This window comes from Alternaria novae-zelandiae, assembly GCF_023758075.1.
Source record: "Alternaria novae-zelandiae strain BMP 2774 chromosome Unknown scaffold_19, whole genome shotgun sequence".
NCBI lineage: Eukaryota > Fungi > Ascomycota > Dothideomycetes > Pleosporales > Pleosporaceae > Alternaria > Alternaria novae-zelandiae.
This window is the reverse complement of record NW_026056979.1, coordinates 610,084-628,235: the sequence shown is the minus strand read 5'-3', so window position 1 is coordinate 628,235 and position 18,152 is coordinate 610,084. Positions and strand designations below refer to the sequence as shown.

Below are 18,152 nucleotides of genomic sequence, written 5' to 3'. Positions count from 1 at the left end.
GCGTTGGGGTCACCGTCGTCGCCATGAACGGTGACTTCAATTTCGGCGCTTTTGAAACGGTGCGACTCTGGGTCATGGGGATGGAAGACAAAGTGCACCGAAACGAAGAAGAGATTGTTGATGTCGGGTTCGTGGAGCGCATTCGACCTGTAGTAGCCGTGCTGAAGCCGATTAACATGGGCGGAGATGTACGCGTTCCCAGGTAGCCGGCGCTCGTAGAGGCATTTCTTGTTGATTTGAAGTCGCTTCCTTGGTATGTTTGGATCTTTGGGCGGGGGCTTGATCGTTACTCGACTTCTCTTAACAGGTGGGTCAGATGTTTGCTGTTCAGGTTCGGGCTCATCGTTCTCTCCCTTCAGATGTCGCATCAAGGAGTGCATCGTAACGTAGAGATATGTCGAAGATGGCGTTCGCTAGACGCGTAGGTTGACGGTCACAGAGTATCAAGATGTGGTGCGTGCCCGCGTTGTCATCGACGCTACCGGCTACGGCGGTATTTTTGGTGAGTCTGGATTTGAGCTTATCATGGCTGCGACGCGATGCGGGAATATTGGAAAAAGGAGAAGGAACGAAGGCCTGAGACGCGTCAGGTTGGATAGGAGCGAGATAGGTAAGAAGGTTGGTGGCATAGGCCGAATGAGGCGTGGATCTGCATGTCTCAGTGGTGCTGGTGTTGAAACCAATAACCCCTACGTCATGCTGAGGTTAGCTCGAACCACGACAGGCACGCGCAGGTTCGCGACACCTGAATGGTCTGCCGGAAGACATGTGCCTAGAATTACGTCCATGAATGTCGCGGATGAAGGTCGAGAGCGCGTTGCCGCGGACGTAAGCTCCTTATCAGCGCGCGTCTTTATCGCAAGCGAACCCCGCAGCATGGCCCAAAGAGGTGAGGCCTGTAGCGGTAGAGTCGGTAGAGTCGGACTGGAGGATGGTGGGGATTCAAATACAATCTAGAGACGCGTTGTATTGTTCATTATCTTGGCTGCTTTTGTGTATACAAGATGCAGTTGTGTCCAAAGGAGGTGTGTGACATGGTGCCATGTACGCGTGCGGCCCCTGCTGACCATTTCGCGACAGCTCGACAAGCTCGTCATATCGCAGCTCGGACTCCTTGCGCAACGTCGACTGGCAAGGGGCGTGAAGCTGAACCATGCTGAAGCTACCGTGAGTCCAACATGCTATCACGTGGACGCTGCTAATGCTGTCAGGCTTTGATCGCGAACAACCTCCAGGAAGTACGACCTCAGACTTCGCGCGCATCCTCGGTAGCATGCTGAATGCATACAGCTTATCCGCGATGGAAACCACTCGGTCGCCGACCTCATGTCCATTGGCACGACTATGCTTGGTCGTCGCCATGTCCAGCCCTCTGTTGTCGCCTCCCTCGGCGAGTTGATGGTCGAAGGCACCTTCCCAACCGGCACATACCTCGTTACCGTCCACAACCCAGTGTCCACCGACGATGGCGACCTCGAGAAGGCGCTATATGGATCGTTCCTGCCAATTCCGTCGAACGACATGTTCCCACTACCCGATTCGAGTGTCTACGAGAGCACGAAGCAGCCAGGCGCGATCGTGGCAGTCAAGGGAGAGGCTGGTATAATCAAGCTGAACGAAGGGCGCAAGAGGATCAAGCTCAAGGTGAAGAGCATGGGAGATCGACCGATTCAGGTATGTAAGTATCATCACATTACAGGGCATGCGACTCACAAGATATAGGTCGGATCGCACTACCACTTCATCGAGACGAACCCGCAACTCCAATTCGACCGCGTACGAGCTCATGGATACCGCCTCGATATTCCCGCAGGCACATCGGTGCGCTTCGAACCCGGCGATACCAAGACAGTCACCCTGGTACAGATTGGTGGTAATAAGATTATAAAGGGCGGAAACCAGATCGCCTCAGGCTTCATCGAGGACATGTCTGTTGCAAATGGCATCGTGGAGAGACTGAAGGCTGGCGGCTTCCTTCATGAACCAGAACCGCATGGCGACGCTGCACACATCGACATCTGCACCATGGAGCGACTGTCCTATATCAGCATGTTCGGTCCGACGACCGGTGACCTGGTCAGATTAGGCGCCACAGATCTCTGGATCAAGGTCGAGAAGGACATGACCATATACGGCGACGAGTGCGCTTTCGGAGGAGGCAAGACACTAAGAGAAGGTATGGGACAAGCTGGAGGTGTATCAGACAAAGACTCGCTGGATACCGTCATTACAAACGCTTTGATTATCGACTGGTCTGGTATCTACAAAGCGGATATTGGAATCAAAAATGGTATGATTGTTGGCATCGGCAAGGCAGGCAACCCAGATGTCATGGACGGCGTGGACCCCGACTTGGTAGTCGGTTCATGCACCGATGTCATTTCTGCTGAACACAAGATTGTAACAGCAGGTGGTTTCGACTCCCACATCCACTTCATCTGTCCCCAACAAGCACACGAAGCTATAGCATCAGGCATCACGACCATGCTCGGTGGCGGCACAGGACCCAGTACCGGCACAAACGCAACGACCTGCACTCCAGGCAAGACGCACATCCGACAAATGCTCCAAGCCATCGACACACTCCCCGTAAACTACGGCATAACAGGCAAAGGCAACGACGCCGAACTCCGCCCCCTCCAACAACAAGCCGAAGCCGGCGTCTGCGGTCTCAAGCTCCACGAAGACTGGGGCAGCACCCCCGCCGCCATCGACGCCTGCCTAACAGTCTGCGACGAATACGACATCCAAACGCTCATCCACACCGATACGCTCAACGAATCCGGCTTCGTCGAGTCCACCATCGCCGCCATCAAAGGGCGAACCATCCACACGTACCACACTGAAGGCGCAGGCGGCGGCCACGCCCCCGACATTATCAGCGTCGTCGAACTCGACAACGTGCTGCCTTCGTCTACGAACCCCACTCGCCCTTACACACGCAACACGCTCGACGAGCACCTCGACATGCTAATGGTATGCCACCACCTCTCCCGCAACATCCCCGAAGACGTCGCCTTCGCCGAATCGCGCATCCGCGCCGAGACCATCGCCGCTGAAGACGTCCTGCACGACCTCGGCGCTATATCCATGATGTCCTCGGACTCACAGGCCATGGGCCGCTGCGGCGAAGTCATCCTCCGCACGTGGAACACTGCGCATAAGAATAAAGTGCAACGCGGTACACTCAAAGAAGACGAAGGGACGGATGCGGATAACTTTAGGGTGAAACGGTATATCAGTAAATATACTGTCAACCCCGCGATTGCGCAGGGTATGGGTCATCTGGTGGGAAGTGTGGAGGTGGGTAAGGTGGCGGATCTTGTGCTTTGGACGCCGAGGAACTTTGGGGTTAAGCCGAGTTTGGTGGTTAAGAGTGGGTTTTGCTCGTATGCTCAGATGGTATGTCTTCCCTCCTTCTCCCCTTTCCCTCTCTGCTTTTTTTTCTTTCCCAGCTCAGCAGTTTTGTCTAACATCACACAGGGCGATCCCAACGCCTCAATCCCCACCGTCGAACCCATCATCATGCGCCCCATGTTCGCGCCCATGGTGCCTTCCTCCAGCATTACATTCGTCTCGCAAGCTTCGATTGCGTCTGGCGTCGTCAAGTCTTATGGCTTGCGCAAGCGCGTTGAGGCCGTCAAGAATTGTAGGAATATTGGTAAGAGGGATATGAAATACAATGATACGAAGCCCAAGATGAAGGTCGATCCTGAGAGGTATACTGTCGAGGCGGATGGTATGGTTTGTGAGGCTGAGCCGGCGGAGACGCTACCGTTGACGCAGGGGTATTTTGTCTATTAGACTGAGAAATGGAAGAGGTTAGCTAAGCGTGTGCTTCATGTTTGTCAATGTGATGTTGTTTTGTTGTTAAGAGACACAGCTTTTGCTCCAATTTTCATATAAGCTACTGGCTGTTTGACAATAGGTAAGATCTGCTCTTGCCTCAAAAGACTAACAAGTACAACAATACGCTTAGAACGCTCAGAAAACAAAGCCTACAAGAGTAATCCATAGTCCTCCAGGAAGCATCGCCAAATTAAGAATACGCTCAATCCCCCCTCATGCACACCATCACTTCCTCCTGGTCGTCGCCAGCTCGCAAGTCAGCCTTCTCTTTCTTGGTCATCGGACTTCTCTCCCGACTGCCACCCAAAGTACTCTGCCTCTTCCGCTTGATTGTTGGCTCAAATTCGTGAGCGTTTGGGTTCAGCATGCCGGAGCCGCTGAGATCGGAGTGTGCTGCGACACCACCGAGTGCTTGTGCAAGCTCAGGTCCCATGCCTGTGGTGTCGATATGGTGTTCAAAGCTGCCTAGTTCTTCACCAAGGGCACTGTAGAGCTGTCTCTCCAGACGACCGGTACTGTCGATACTTGACAGTGATACTCCAGTCTTGTGGCAGGGCTTGAATGGAGACAGCTTATTGCTCTCGAAGGAAGCATTGGTGTTTAAATGGGGGTCGATGGCGTCCACATCGATGATCTCCACTACATCAGGGATATTCTTCTGGGTATTGTGTGAGGAGTCGTCTTTATCCTCAAAGATGGGTATGTGTGCAGTCCGAGGACCTGAGTTTAACGATGGCAGCAAGCTCTGATCATGGCGCATTGCTTGATCAGACAGCCTCGGTGAGTCGGATGCCAGGCCTTCCTTCCGGCTCCTGATATTCACAGCTGAAGGGCCGTGAGCTGACCCAAACTTAGCAGGCTCAATGGTCGGAGGTGGCGCTTCGCTCCGACTGAACCTATACATACTTGAACGTGCCGGAGATGGGTCTCTCATGGAGATATCTGAATTATGGGTTGGAAGCCTTTGCGCGAAGGGGTTCGGCGTCGGAACACGGTTCGCGTTCGGAAACGCAGTAGGCAATCGCGATTGCGAAGGCGGGCGATTCTCTTTGTTGCTTGAGAAGGAAGGGTGATTCATCGTAGGAGGTTTGTCATTCATCGCATCGTGGAACCGCTGATTACTTGGTGACTGCTTATTCGATGCGTTCCGTAGGGCATTGTTGAAGTCCGAGTATGATGGCTTGCGCGCCATGGCCGCCGACGACGGGCGGTTGATAGGTGGATTGATGTCTGACTTTGGGGGACAGTAGTTGTAGGCAGTCGGTAGGCGACCAGTATTCTCATGGCGTTGATTGCCCGATCCGTGCAGTAGCTCACGATTCTGCTTTGGTGGACTCATGGCTTGGATGATCTGCCCTAGCTGGTCATCTCGAAGGGTGACAACGAGCTGTTTCTCTTTGTCCTTCCTCGGCGGGTGGTCTTCCCACTCTGTACTCATGCCTTGATCGTATTGGGACCTGTCAGGCATCCATGGTTGACTTTTCCGTGACAGATTTGAAGAAGCATACATGTAGTCAGGCATGGCCATGTCGCTGGTCGAGCCCGACGTCCTTCTTGTTGACCATGTATCCATGCTAATGTCATCGGCAGAATCTACAAGCGAGTTGAGATTATCATCCCATATGCCCGGGCGACCGTTGTTTCTAAAACCCGGAAGCGGCTTTGCGAATTGTGAGATAGGGGGCAGATGCGCATTAGAGCGTCGATTGGGTAAGGGAATCTGCGATCTGGCAAAGGCGGATGCCGATGGCTGCGAGATTGGCGACTGCATGTTGATGTCGCCTGGGAAGGGCCGGGCCTTGGGTGTCCGAGAGTTTGTCGGGGATATGTGTGACAGATGCGTGGCTCGCTCGAGCGCATTGGGAAGGTATAGAGGGTTTCGGATGGGCCACGAGATGCCCGCCTGTTCTAAGACATCTGTTCCTTATTAGGGATCCATATATGAGGGGTTTAAGTTCCTTCGACGTACCTTTTGGAGCATGCTGGAATGAGAAGCAAACAATGTCGTTGGTCGCGCCGAGGTCTACCTCTCCAAGACTGGCCGTCTTCGTGATCAACTGTTCCGACAACATTATCTTTATTCGTCCTTGTGGGTCGTGAGCATTCCATGAGTTCTGCATGAGGGTTCGTTGGTGAAAGGGCGGGAACTCGAGACATTGTTTCCGTTGACTTGAAGGATACTCGTTGATGCTGAGTGATCTCTTCTCTTGCGCTACACACCGTCAGTCCCACGGTGATGCAGCATTCACTTGGGTGTGACATACCAATCTCTTGGGGCCATTTCGACGTTATGTCGAAGAAGCCACGACTATGCTAATCAGCATCGTGGTCCCATGTCCACAGCCCATGGTGTGAAGCTCACAAGACTCTAGCCCCATCAACGACCACCTGAACTGTGTACACAACCTTCTGGTTCGCCCTTCGTCGAGACTCGATCAGTGTCGAGGCTTTCGATGCGGTGGCCCATGAGTGTACGGAGATACGGAACGGTGTGGACGGCGGGAGAGTGCTGATGTAAGAGGTCAAAGTGGGCAATTGGCGGCCATCTACATGCTATCAGTATTGACGCCCAGGTATAAGACGTCTGCATGCAGGTGGGGTAGAGCAGGGTACTCACACTCCTCAGGTGAGACATAGCAGGCGGTCTTGAACTCCTGTATCGGTACGTGAGAATCCTTTGGGAAGAGGATCACGTCCCAATCGTCGTAACGCATGGCAGGCGTGCGATTGCTGCTGTTCGGGTCCAAAAGAGCAACAAGCGATTGGCAGCTGTGCCGGGTGTGTGTTTGTAGAGAGGAGGAAGAAGCCCATTGTTTATGAGGGTTGAGGGCTGAGCGACGGCGGGTACGCCCGAGGTCCAGTGATGAGGTAGGCACGATTGTCACGGCGCAACGTCATGGCGCGAGGCAACTCACATCGTCAAAGGTTCGTGCAAATGCGATGAAGTGTAAATTGTATAAAATGGGCATGACTAGATCGAAACGCATGTTGCCGCATGCTTATGCAGCATCTCGCAGAAAGTCCTTCTACTAAGAACTCGCTAACCGTCAGGCTGTAATGTACCCTCCGAGGACCTTTGCAGCGACCTCGTACTAGAACCTCACTGTCCGTCAGTCTGTGATGTACCCTCCATGGACCTTTGCAGCGACCTTGTACTAGAACCCACTAACCATCAGTCTGCGACGTTTCTTTCGATAGACATCTCCCGAAATACCCACAGCGCACGCAGCAACTCAACGCAAAACCTCAAAAGAAGCGCAATCTTCTAGCAAAGACGCGAACCTCCCGCCACGATAGAAATGAAACAGACTCTTGACGCCTTCTCTTGCTGCATGGGTATACCATATAATTCTTGTTCGCCAGACGCCTCGCTAAAGCATTATGCCTTCATTCCCCAGTTAAAGAATATAGCCACGTCGTGATAATGAAGTTTCATGCCCCAAGAACTCCTTGCTAAAGCGGCAAAACAGTATCTGATATGCGTATAACCAATGCGAGAGCGTACGATGCGCAGTTACTGCGGTGGAGGGAATTGCTGCGAGAAGGCACCGCCAAAGTCGGGCGAGCCGAAGCCGGGGCTGTTGGGGCCGTTGGGCTGAGTGGGGGTGAAACGGTAGTTGTTGAACGTGGGAGTGCCGTTCTGGCCGGCAGGGTTGCCTGTAGGAGCGTTCTGGCTGCCGGGTCGCTGACCACCGAGGCTTGCGTTCATCGACGGCGGGTAAGGGGAAGGCTGGCCAGCCTGGACGGGAAAGTTGCTACACAATGACGTTAGCAAGATGTCTAAGGAAGGTAACGAGGTGGTAGACTCTGCGCGTGCTAATAGAACCAACGACAAACTAACAAAGGAAATACTACAAGGCACTTGGAACAGAACGTTAGACGAATCAACCAAGCCAGCAAGCAAGCACGCAACCAAACACGCAGAAATAGAAGAATCGTGTGATTGGAAATGATGGCCAATCCTGCAAGGAGCAGCGCACAATCGTGAAGAAAAGGCAAGTCGAGAGAAAGCAGCATCCGGCCCATGCATGACTAGCTACATCCCTATGCTCCCAGAAAGATGAGTGGCACGCTTAGAAAGAAAGCCCGAATGGGAGAATAGATGGCCTGTTATACAAAGACTCCCTTCTATGGCCCTCCAGCAAGATGAGTGTCGTGAGAAGAAGTCGAGAACTTTTGGAGAACCGCCCGTTATAGAACTAAAGACCAAATCGCTCGAAAATCGTCATGCCGAGTCATGAAAGGGATCGTTGCAGTAAGCCAACGGGATGAACCATGACAGAAGCGCCGTGCAAGCAATACAGAGGGAAAGAATGCGCTTACTACAGTCGAGTTAGCATCAGACACAAAACCGCAACATGTCTTGTTGACTTACCTTCATCATCGGGCCGTAGCCACCGCCACCGCCGTAGGGGTGTTGCGGGGGCATACCCATGCCTGGGCCGAAGGGAACTGGTGGAGGTGGTGCAGGGCGGTAAGGGGTGCCGGCTGGACCGGAGTTGTTCTGGGACCTACCCCAGCTAAGACGGACGCGAGAGTTACCGATGGGGTAGCCTTGCATCTGGTTGATGGCCATCTCGGCTGCGTGACGCTGAACGAACTGGACGAAGCCGCAGCCCTTGCCTGGGGGAATCTTAACGTATGTAATCTCGCCAAAGCCCTGGAAGAAGGAGCGGAGCTCGTCCTCAGTGACGTAGCCGGACAGACCGCCGACGAAGACAGTGGTGTTGTTCGGGTCAGTAAACTGGTTCATCGGCTGGGGCGCACCGTAGTAGCCACCCATGGGAGGAGCGCCCATAGAGTACATGCCCATGCCGGGGCCGCCGCCGCCTTGAGGCATGCCGCCCATTCCGCCGGGACCTCCGGGACCACCGCTCTTGTTCTTGGGTGTGGCGGTGGAGATACGCATGGGGCGGTTGCCGCAGTAGACGCCTTGCATCTCAGTGAGGGCCTTTTGCTGGTCCTCCTCGCTAGCGAACCGGACAAAACCGTAGCCGCGCGACATACCACTGATAGGGTCGGACATGATCTTGGCGGACTTGGTGGACTGGTACTTGTTCTGGAAGAGTTGTACGAGGACGAACTCGGTGACCTCGGGGCCCAAGTCTCCGACGAAGATGCTGAATTCGGGACCACGCTCATCGCGGCTGTTCGAGTCGTTAGTGATCACTGTCGTATGTGGATAGCCGGGTGAGACTTGCCTCCTGTCAGCAAGACCACCGCCAGAGGCCCAGTTCAGCTTGAACGGGCGGTTGGAGTTGGGGATGAGTTGGCCGTTGAGGCTAAGGGCCTTGGACGCAGCATCAGGGCTCGCGAAGTCGACGAAGCAATATCCAGCATTGCTGCTATGCGGTAGTTAGCCTGGAGACTTTTTCCTGTGTGGATTCCGTGCTTACCCGGAGAACTTGTCGCGGATCATCTTGACGTTGACAGTCTCGCCCATGTTGTACCAGATGCTGCGCACGAAGTTCTCGTCGATCCAGGGCTCGAGTTCACCCATCCTGCGCCATGTTAGCATCGATGTGCCCCACCTAGTGAAGGGCCACCCGAGCGCGCACATCGCCATCTGAGATGCGCAATTCGCAACTCGGGCGCGTCCGCAGACTCACCAGAGAGTCGTCTTGCCCGCACCCTGGCCTTGGCCGTCACCACCAGCGCTGCCTGGCGGGCCCATGTTGCCCTGGGGTGGGAAGCCGTTGCCGGAAGCGTCCATGGGCTGACCCATGTCGCCGGGCTGCGGGGTCTGGTTGTTCATGTCGCCCTGGGGCTGGCCTTGGAATTGGTCGCCGTAGCTGTTGTTGAAAGACATGACTGATAGATCAAGCGGGGTAGTCGTTTGAGCTAGCGGAGGTGGGGAGTAAGGGTATGAGCTCTAATTATGATAGAGAACCGTAGCGTCGTTTATATAGTCTGCGCAGAAAAAGCAATTGTTAGTTCCGGTGAGTGTGCGCGCAGGAGGTCAGGCAGCGGGAGCAGGGTGAAGGAGCTGGACGGGTGGCAGGCTGCACTTACCGATTAGATCCGGCTCCTTCTATCACTGCAGTCGCGGAGGCAGTAGAGAGTACAGGCCAAGGAACACGCCTAGGAGATAGTCGGGAAAAGCGGCGACAGTAACTCCAGGTCGCGCACGAAGGAGTGGGTGTGGGTGAGGGAGAGCGAAGGAGTGACCGTGAGGAAGCTCGAACGAAATCTGAGTGGGCGGGTCAGTACCGTAGTTTTCATGTCAGGCATCACATGCGGCGGGCGCACGAGGCCCATGTCACGACAGGTGCTCGCAACACCCACGACAGTGAGAGCGCGTCGGGATGCGCGACGCTGGCTCGGGCTGGAGGCAGCGCTGCTGCAGGCCGCGCGACCAAGTCCGTGCAGGCGACGACGTCAGTAGGCGATGGACGCACATCGCGTAGCAGACGGGCGGTGGCCGAATTGATTGTGCAGTCCGCAGCTCCCATGCCCCGGTGCACGAAATTGTGCAGTGGGCGGCCCGCCAAGACGAGATGAAAATTGCTCATGAGATATACATACCGAAAAATCTCAAGGACACCGGCGAACTGGAGAAGCAGATGAGATCCAAACACCACAAACGCGAGAAATCGGAGAGGAAAGACGATCGACGACAGCAGGTGTTGGGCAGTGTGGGAGGAAGGTCGGTCGGTGGGCGGGGTCGGTAGAAGAGCGAAGAACTGCAGATGATGTACGGCGCCGAGAATCCGCTAGGATTTACTTCGCTTGGTTTTGGTAGCGATGACTGCGCGAACCTGGGGACGCGGATGGCGTAGACCAGTGCAGGTTTAAGCTTTCGATCGATACAAGGATTGCGCGACCCAAGGATGAAGCGGCTCCATTGCGAGTGGCCCATCGCATCTCGCTACAGAGGCTCAACACGGCTGCCACGCTGGCATCGACCAGATGAAGAACGGTGCCGGCTGCGTGCGATCTGCTCTGCGTTATTAATAGGCGACCCACCCCTGGCCGCGTAGATGACTTGCAGCCAGAAGTCGTCACCGGGCTTTCGCAATGTGCGGGGCGGTGCCTCACCGAGAGCCTCTGCAGTCTGCAGCCTTTCCAATCCATATCTCACCCATGCTCGCGCCGCATCGCTGGACTCTGTACTCAAGCCGCGCAGTTTTGCGCCGGTCGAATCACACACCTGTACCGCCATGGGCCCCTCCATCCTCTCTCAGTGGTCCCACCGCCTGCAGCTAGACGGCCGGCCGCTGAGGCCTGCATCCAACCAGCTCGACAGACACATATCACGACCGTTGTGCGCTTGGAACACGTACACCAGACTGAGCAATATCAAATACAATGTTGTAATGTCTTCTATCATTCGTAGTGGTATCTTAGTAAGCAGATTCCTATCCTATCCTACATCGCCTGGCCAGGCACCTTCTCTGGGATGCCAGCAGCAGCCTTGGCCTCGCCCAGCTGTTCACGGCCCTCGGCGAACACCTTGTCGAAGTCGTACTCGAACCATCTGATATCCGGGTTCAGTCCAGCAAACTTCCACTCGCCGTCGATCTTCTTGTACCAGTGCGTGTTGAAGCTGTGGGCATGGCCCTTGACGGCAACCTTGGTGCGGGACTCATCGGTGTACCTCTGATGGGGCACACGGAGCTGGTGGTACCCGGTAATCTCGTCCTCTGCAGTCTTCTCCCACCGCGTGCCGCCGATGAAGTGCTGTGTCTTGAGGAGAGGGTTGCCTAGTACGTTGGGGTCCGAGGCCATGGCGACGAACTCGTCTGCAGGCATGGCTTCCCAGATCTTGTCGAGGAAGGATCGGTAGTCGATCTTCAATGTGGGGGCGATGCATTTGCTAAGACGGTCCCAGTCCTGCGATGTGTAAGTGATTATCGCTGAGCAGCGCTGCATGTCGACCGACCTTGCTATCGTAGCTGTCTGCCCACTCATAGCACGCCGACTGGCAACCCATAACGTCTGAGCTTGTTAGTCATGCTCGCAAGAGACCGCAGAGAGGACCAACCATCGAACGTCGGCTTCAATTCGTTCTTCTCAAACATGATGACTTTTGTTTCTGGTGGTTCTGGTAGGCGAAAGTGTTACTGTTATAGTATGGTATTGCAATTATATCTCATCCCATCGTTCCCTTCGTCTTTATATCTGTCGTGCTCCATATTCCAGCACTTCTATTTGCGTCCCCTTCTGCGACGTTTGGCTTCGGGTCCCCGCCCAACGGGGTTCCGCCATCCGCATACTCGAGACTGCCGATGCGGTGCCAGCGGTCGCGAAACGGGGCCGAGTACATTTCTGGACTCGGAGGTCCCTATGTTTCGACACTGCCGACATGTTTCTACACTAGGATAGTGGAGTTACGTCGAAGATGTGCTGCAGGGCAGTTGCTGCCGCGACCCCTCGCGGGACAGAGAAGGCGCACGGGCCACTAAAACACCAAACCTTCCGATGGTGCGCCGTGGCTTCAAACTTCCTTCATCTCCAGATATAGCAGTCGCGACAGATCGCGCGTCGACCCAGTTTTAACACTTGAGGAAGAGTCAGCGCCTTCAGTTCAGGCTTGATGATGCTGCGGTGACGCACCAGACAGCCCTGGAGCACTCCAGCGAACAACGACGTCAGAGCTATCGCAATCATACCGTATACCAAACTACCGTCTTAATGACCAGCTCGTAGCAGGACTGGTCCGCAGTCTAAGTCAAAGGCGCACTCCAGATGTCTATCCATTCAGGCTTGATGAGTCTCGCTGCTGAACGATAGAAAAACCGCTTCGCCTAAATTGCCTACTTCGCCAACCATGTCTCGCCAACAGACCGGGTTGCCCACCAAAGTTTGCGATCATTCAACCACCTCCAATCCTGCTTGGAAGATGATCATGAATAGATCACCCAGACGCCGTTCAGAGCGGCTGCTCGTTCTCTCTTCGCGCTTAAGGGATATGTTTGGCGATGGGTAGAGTTGTTTGCGCGCGGCATCAATCTCAGACCCCAGCATGCAGTGTGATCACAGAAAGCGAGCCAATCGTCTACCCAGCGCTTCTGCATCTGTACGGAGCACTCAACGCGATCCTACAATGATATTGAGGATAAATTGTTGCAGCGCGCTGTCTCTGGGAGCATACAACGAGCTTCGCGCAAACTTGCCTCATCTCTCTTAATTCTTCCTACCGATCGTGCTCGTGGCAGTTTTGTTTCCCTTACCCATCGCTTCCACGTCAACCTAGGAAAGAACTGAATAGCCTGGAGCCTACATTGGCGCTGGGTTACCGCCTTTGCAAGGTTCTGGCTTAACGTAGCCTGCAGACCTGTTCAACTTTTGTCTTGTATGGGGGGTTTGGCTTAACGTAGCCTGCAGACCTGTTCAGTTTTTTCCTTGTATGAGGTGCTTCACTTGCCTCACGACTACTGTCCAGTGGAGTTCCGGAATATCCAGCCAAACTCGTATTCTCCCAACAGACTCGAGATGACAGAGATACTCAGGTGGACACCGCCATCCTGGTGGGGCGGGGATGGCAATACGAAGCCTCTTCCTGCGAAAGGCATGCGTATCTTTGCGTCGAGTCAATTTGGTGGTGATCGTGTCAAACGAGTCAGTTCCGCTTACGCAAAAGCGAAGAAATGCAAAGTATGCTACAACAACGAGTGGCTTACCTTGTCGGGAGTCACGGTTGGCGTTCTGTTGACGTCTGCTGACAAGGGATGTGCTGGTTGCTTGACACTATGCGGGATTGTACACAAATGTGCTTTGGTCTCCAAAGGCTCAAGCCGACCTTTCGAGCTCGGCTTGAATCAAAGGATTTCATGCAGAGTGGAACAATCACGACTTGTCTTGGAATGCTACCCAGATGCGTCATGGGACGTGTTTGATCCAAATGGTAAGTCTGCCACGGTTGTGATGGTCATCATAAACTAACGTTTCCAGGTCACGACAATCCGTGGCGAATACCACGTCTTTCCCACGAAGCCGTTTCAGACTCCGGTTCTGATGAAGCTATTGAGCGAGTCTCATCGTGGTTACGAGAATGCGATCACAAACATGACTTGTGCAAGGGTGCTGAATCGAGCCTGCCAGCTCGCGTCGTTTCGATCCAAGACCCAAAGAACATCAAGCTGTACGAGACCCGCGGCGAAGTTAAGCCTTATGTTTGTCTCAGTCACTGCTGGGGGAAGGGCACAATTAGGAAGACGACGACGGCCACCTTGACCGAACACAAGCGAAGAATCCCTTCGGAGAAACTTCCTCAGACATTCCAGGATGCTATCTCCTTCGCCTATCGGTTGGGATACAAGTATCTGTGGATCGACAGTCTCTGCATCATCCAAGACAGCCGCGAGGACTGGCAAAGGGAAGGCAGCAGAATGGCACAGATATACTCCGGTGCCGACTTCACCATTGCTGCCACCGACGCCAATGTCCCATCGCAAGGATGTTTCCGCAAGCATCCGGAACGTCCTATCAGCAAGTTTTCGTATCCGGACATGAACGGCTCGATGTTGGACATTTGCGTCCAATCTAGCATAAACCATTATGCTTGGAGATATGGCGAATATCCATTACTGAAACGTGGTTGGACGCTACAAGAATGTCTACTTTCCCGACGCCTGGTGCACTTCACAGCCGAAGAGATGTTTTGGGCGTGTAGGACAGAGAACAAATGCGAGTGCTCGTTCTGGTGGGACTTGGGAAAAGTGCCTTTCGGAAATTTTCGCAGCCCCAAATACCTCAACACTATACGTCACTCTAAGCCGGAGGAGTGCACAGCTCTGTGGCATGGTATTGTCACCGAATACACCAATTCGAGCTTGACGTACGAAACGGACTGCTTCCCAGCTTTGCAAGGAGTCAGCAAAGAGATGTATACTGTGAAGAGGTCGGCATACATGGCTGGATTATGGGAGAGCAGTATCATGGACGACCTACTGTGGTATTCTGACCACAAGGACAAATCATCTAAACCAACGGCATGGCGCGCACCGTCATGGTCATGGGGATCTGTCATTGGGCGAGTCGTATGGCCAAAGTGGCTTTCACAGACCATACCTTTATCGACTTACATTGGGAAAGAACTCACCCCTGCAAGAGGAGGAGACGGGTACGGGGAAATGTTATCCGCAAAGATTACCCTGCGTGGTCGCTGCTTGCTCCCGAACGTGGAAGGCACGTACCAGCCCTTTGCTGCACCAGACGAAGCCATCAAATACCCAGATCATCGCGCTTGGAGGAAGTGTCCTCGCAAAATCTACCTCGATCGTCCACCGGAGTCGGAACGTCCTGATAGCAAGAGGGTTGTCATGTCTACGGGACAGGTGAAGACGCTATTCATGAGCGTGTACAAGATGCAAACACAGGAACACCTCTATGCCATGTTGGTCCTGCAACAGGTGAACAGGACAGCGAACACCTACACGCGGATTGCATACATGGAACTCGAGACACGTAAGGGTTGCGATATGTCCAGTCTTCCGCTGGGTAACGAGGAAACTCTGCACATCATCTAGTTGGACAGCGACGCACGCAATACGACATTGTGGGGAAACTTGCAGTCTTAACTTCCAGAAAGGCTAGCTGGTCTGTCCTAACGCGGAGTGAGATTTGCGCATATGCCATGGGAACTGGAATGGCAGGGTCATGTATGGAGTAGTTCGCAAAGAAATCAGATTAGAGCTACCTCAAGTCTACAAAATGTGGTTTAAGATCGTTTGCTTATTGCTTGCCGTACGCTTTTAGGGCGGCTTAAGAATATAGTTTGCCTCTGTTCTGTACCCCCAAAACGGTATATACTTATTCTTTGTTCAGATTTGAAGTACAGGGTGAAGTACTTATTACAGCTCTATTATCAAAGTAAAACTGCATAGCAACATGTCTGCGAAGACGATAGCGAAGGACTGTAAAAAAAAAATTTGGCTTAATAGCTGGGTGGCTATGCAGAAAGCACGAATTGAGCAGGATGATGTATCGTTCATGAGGTGCGAAGTATTCGATTGAAAAACGACGTAAAGGAAATAGGGTGGTATCAGTATCATGCGAATCCCCAAACGCCAGATACAAGTGCAAAACAATAACAAGACGGACCGGGCTGAACATCGACCGCCCCTCTCCATGCTCCTTTGGTATCGCCCCAATTCTCCAAGCCAGCCTCAGGCTTCAACCAAAAACGCCACACCACACACCGCTCAACTCCGCGTATGCTCATGCTCTCTCCCTTTCCCTCAGCTACTTATACTGCGGCACTCCCTGCGGCGGCGGCCCATAGCCCGGCGGCCCACCACCAGGAGGTCCGCCATGTCCACCATACGCATTCATTGGCATAGCGCCGCCCTGCACCTTTGTCCCACCGCCAAACTGCTGCAACTCGGGTTCGCGGCGATACGCAATATCCTGCCAGAAGTGACAGACGTGGCACCCGACTTCCTTGTACGGCTTGAAGCTAAACGGGATAACGGGGATGAAGCAGAATGTGAACCATTCCCAGCGCTTCATTACTTTGCCGGTTTGGTTGCCGCAGTTTTGGCATTGGAGTGTGATGTGTTCGGCGCCTTTGAGGGCGGATGTGAAGGCTGAGGTAGTGTTAGCTCGTGGACTTGAAGAGTTGGGGGTGCGAATTGGCATGGCTGGAGAAGGGGAGGCAAGGACGAGAGTGAGGGTGCATGCTAGACGATGGGGTGACGTACTGTGCGTTCCGCAGGTAAAGAAGAAGAACATGGTCGCGGATTGTATGCGCGTGTAGCGCAGTACTCGTTGTGATACGTGTATTTCCCTATTCGGGGGCGGGTATCTCGTCGCGGTTGGCCTGGTGGAACGATGCGCGTGCGACAAGTGGTACGGATGCTACGCGTTCGGTCGATGGGTATTGTTCGTGTGTGATACTCGTGTATGCAATAGCGCGTAGTGCTGAGGGTTATGTACAATCGAGAAGTTTGTCTGGAAGGAAGTAGAGTCGTCTGAAATGTGATGCGATGGGAGGCGCGGGTTTCTGGTCGCTGGTGGAAGACCATTGGCGCCGAGGAAGCTGCGTCATCATCGATGCGTCTCAGCCACACTTGGCCTGGGGGCTAGCGGCTAAGTCCGCGGCGGCTATCACATGTACATATCCACGTACGCACCCCACATGTGTTAGTTCTTTGGTACGATAATCATCGCATTGAAGAGAGTCCAAGAGTTCACGGATGGTATCATTGGCATGTCGCTAGGGTGATGACCTCCAGCGTTGAATGTGGCCGAGGAGTTGATCGACGGCTAGCGCTTACTGAAGAGGACTGCTGCGCCTGCATCGTGATTCGCAGTGGATGTTAGTCACCTGATCAGAATCGTGAAGCACATCACAGATAGCTGATGGGGTTTGAGCATCAACTCTTCATTATGGTATCGAGCGGTAGCCTCTAAAGCCACTCTTGTGGAAAAGAGACTCGTGACAGTCATTAAGAGTAGGATAGTACAAGCCCTTCATTATCCTTCACACGTCAACACCGATGAATCGCAGAGCCCATAGACCTCCGTTGCAGGATCACGTCCATATTACGAGAGTAAGGCAGCGTCTCTCAATATGAGAAGAGACCTAATGCTGGCTCCACAGAAAAGACCCGAGTAGAGAGGATAGATGAGACTCTCAGAAGTCACGGGCGCCTTAGTCCAGTCGCATTTGTCTACTGAGTCTTGAAGAGCAAGATAGCACAGTGACCGAGGTAGAAGTAGATGAAATGCTTCGTTTCTGCAATCCAGTCAGTTATCATTGAACAAATGTTTCCAATAGAAAGGTTCAGCTTACCATGCGTGACAAAGCTTCCAAAGTTGCGGCCGACGATGCAGTGCCATGTGGCGCCCTTCCGGCTGTCGAACTGCGGAGATATTAGCGCGCGCTTCCAACAGCCCTGGGTGTGGTGATCTTACCTCTTTCTTGATGTACTGGGCAATGTCCTACAAGGCGAAAGTCAGTACGGCCCTAAAATGGTCTCGGCCTGAGCGGATAGTGAGATCCCACCTTCTCGATAGTGAACTGCTCCATAGCCGTTTGTGCTACAACATGTCAGCGTATCCGTCGAGGTATGTCGAAAGCAGTTGACTTACCGACTTCAATGGCCTCTTGTTGCATCTCGTCGCTCTGTCACACATGTCAATATGAATCCGGAAGCAGCAGCCTAGCTATCCCGTACCATGTCTGCGGACTTGATTTGAGCTGCATACTGCATTAGCTTGTACTTTGGCAGACGTGTTGACGGGAACAAGGGGTCTTACCATCCTGCTTGTGGGCATCTGACTTGTCGCTGGCCATGGTGTTGATCTGTATGTGTATCAAAGGTTGAGTGGTTTGGTGTAGCTTCCTTCAAAGTAGG

At 53.6% G+C, this 18,152-nt stretch overlaps 7 protein-coding genes across 7 annotated transcripts; 2 read left to right on the top strand and 5 right to left on the bottom strand.

Annotated features, from left to right (window-relative positions):
* Positions 1–1,004: 1,004 nt before the first annotated feature.
* On the top strand, positions 1,005–3,804 carry URE1 (Urease; the record flags this gene model as incomplete). The annotated part of the gene is made up of 5 exons (XM_049402145.1): positions 1,005–1,025; positions 1,081–1,167; positions 1,291–1,674; positions 1,723–3,402; positions 3,484–3,804. 5 exons carry the CDS (start codon positions 1,005–1,007, stop codon positions 3,802–3,804), a joined length of 2,493 nt encoding a protein of 830 aa, XP_049252243.1.
* A 247-nt stretch (positions 3,805–4,051) lies between these two features.
* On the bottom strand, positions 4,052–6,197 carry J4E88_008534 (uncharacterized protein; the record flags this gene model as incomplete). Its single annotated transcript, XM_049402144.1, has 4 exons — positions 4,052–4,488; positions 4,972–5,766; positions 5,819–6,061; positions 6,191–6,197. 4 exons carry the CDS (start codon positions 6,195–6,197, stop codon positions 4,052–4,054), a joined length of 1,482 nt encoding a protein of 493 aa, XP_049252242.1.
* A 1,166-nt stretch (positions 6,198–7,363) lies between these two features.
* Positions 7,364–9,658, bottom strand: J4E88_008533 (uncharacterized protein; the record flags this gene model as incomplete). Its single annotated transcript, XM_049402143.1, has 5 exons — positions 7,364–7,588; positions 8,225–8,996; positions 9,051–9,191; positions 9,246–9,350; positions 9,459–9,658. 5 exons carry the CDS (start codon positions 9,656–9,658, stop codon positions 7,364–7,366), a joined length of 1,443 nt encoding a protein of 480 aa, XP_049252241.1.
* Positions 9,659–11,217: 1,559 nt separating this feature from the next.
* Positions 11,218–11,782, bottom strand: SCD1 (Scytalone dehydratase; the record flags this gene model as incomplete). Its single annotated transcript, XM_049402142.1, has 2 exons — positions 11,218–11,682; positions 11,732–11,782. The coding sequence occupies 2 exons, from the start codon at positions 11,780–11,782 to the stop codon at positions 11,218–11,220; spliced, it is 516 nt and encodes a 171-aa protein (XP_049252240.1).
* Positions 11,783–13,693: 1,911 nt separating this feature from the next.
* Positions 13,694–15,320, top strand: J4E88_008531 (uncharacterized protein; the record flags this gene model as incomplete). Its single annotated transcript, XM_049402141.1, has 2 exons — positions 13,694–13,696; positions 13,872–15,320. 2 exons carry the CDS (start codon positions 13,694–13,696, stop codon positions 15,318–15,320), a joined length of 1,452 nt encoding a protein of 483 aa, XP_049252239.1.
* A 715-nt stretch (positions 15,321–16,035) lies between these two features.
* Positions 16,036–16,524, bottom strand: J4E88_008530 (uncharacterized protein; the record flags this gene model as incomplete). Its single annotated transcript, XM_049402140.1, has 2 exons — positions 16,036–16,379; positions 16,494–16,524. 2 exons carry the CDS (start codon positions 16,522–16,524, stop codon positions 16,036–16,038), a joined length of 375 nt encoding a protein of 124 aa, XP_049252238.1.
* Positions 16,525–17,465: 941 nt separating this feature from the next.
* On the bottom strand, positions 17,466–18,091 carry J4E88_008529 (uncharacterized protein; the record flags this gene model as incomplete). Its single annotated transcript, XM_049402139.1, has 7 exons — positions 17,466–17,530; positions 17,588–17,657; positions 17,710–17,736; positions 17,801–17,835; positions 17,887–17,920; positions 17,973–17,995; positions 18,055–18,091. The coding sequence occupies 7 exons, from the start codon at positions 18,089–18,091 to the stop codon at positions 17,466–17,468; spliced, it is 291 nt and encodes a 96-aa protein (XP_049252237.1).
* Between the last annotated feature and the right edge of the window lie 61 nt (positions 18,092–18,152).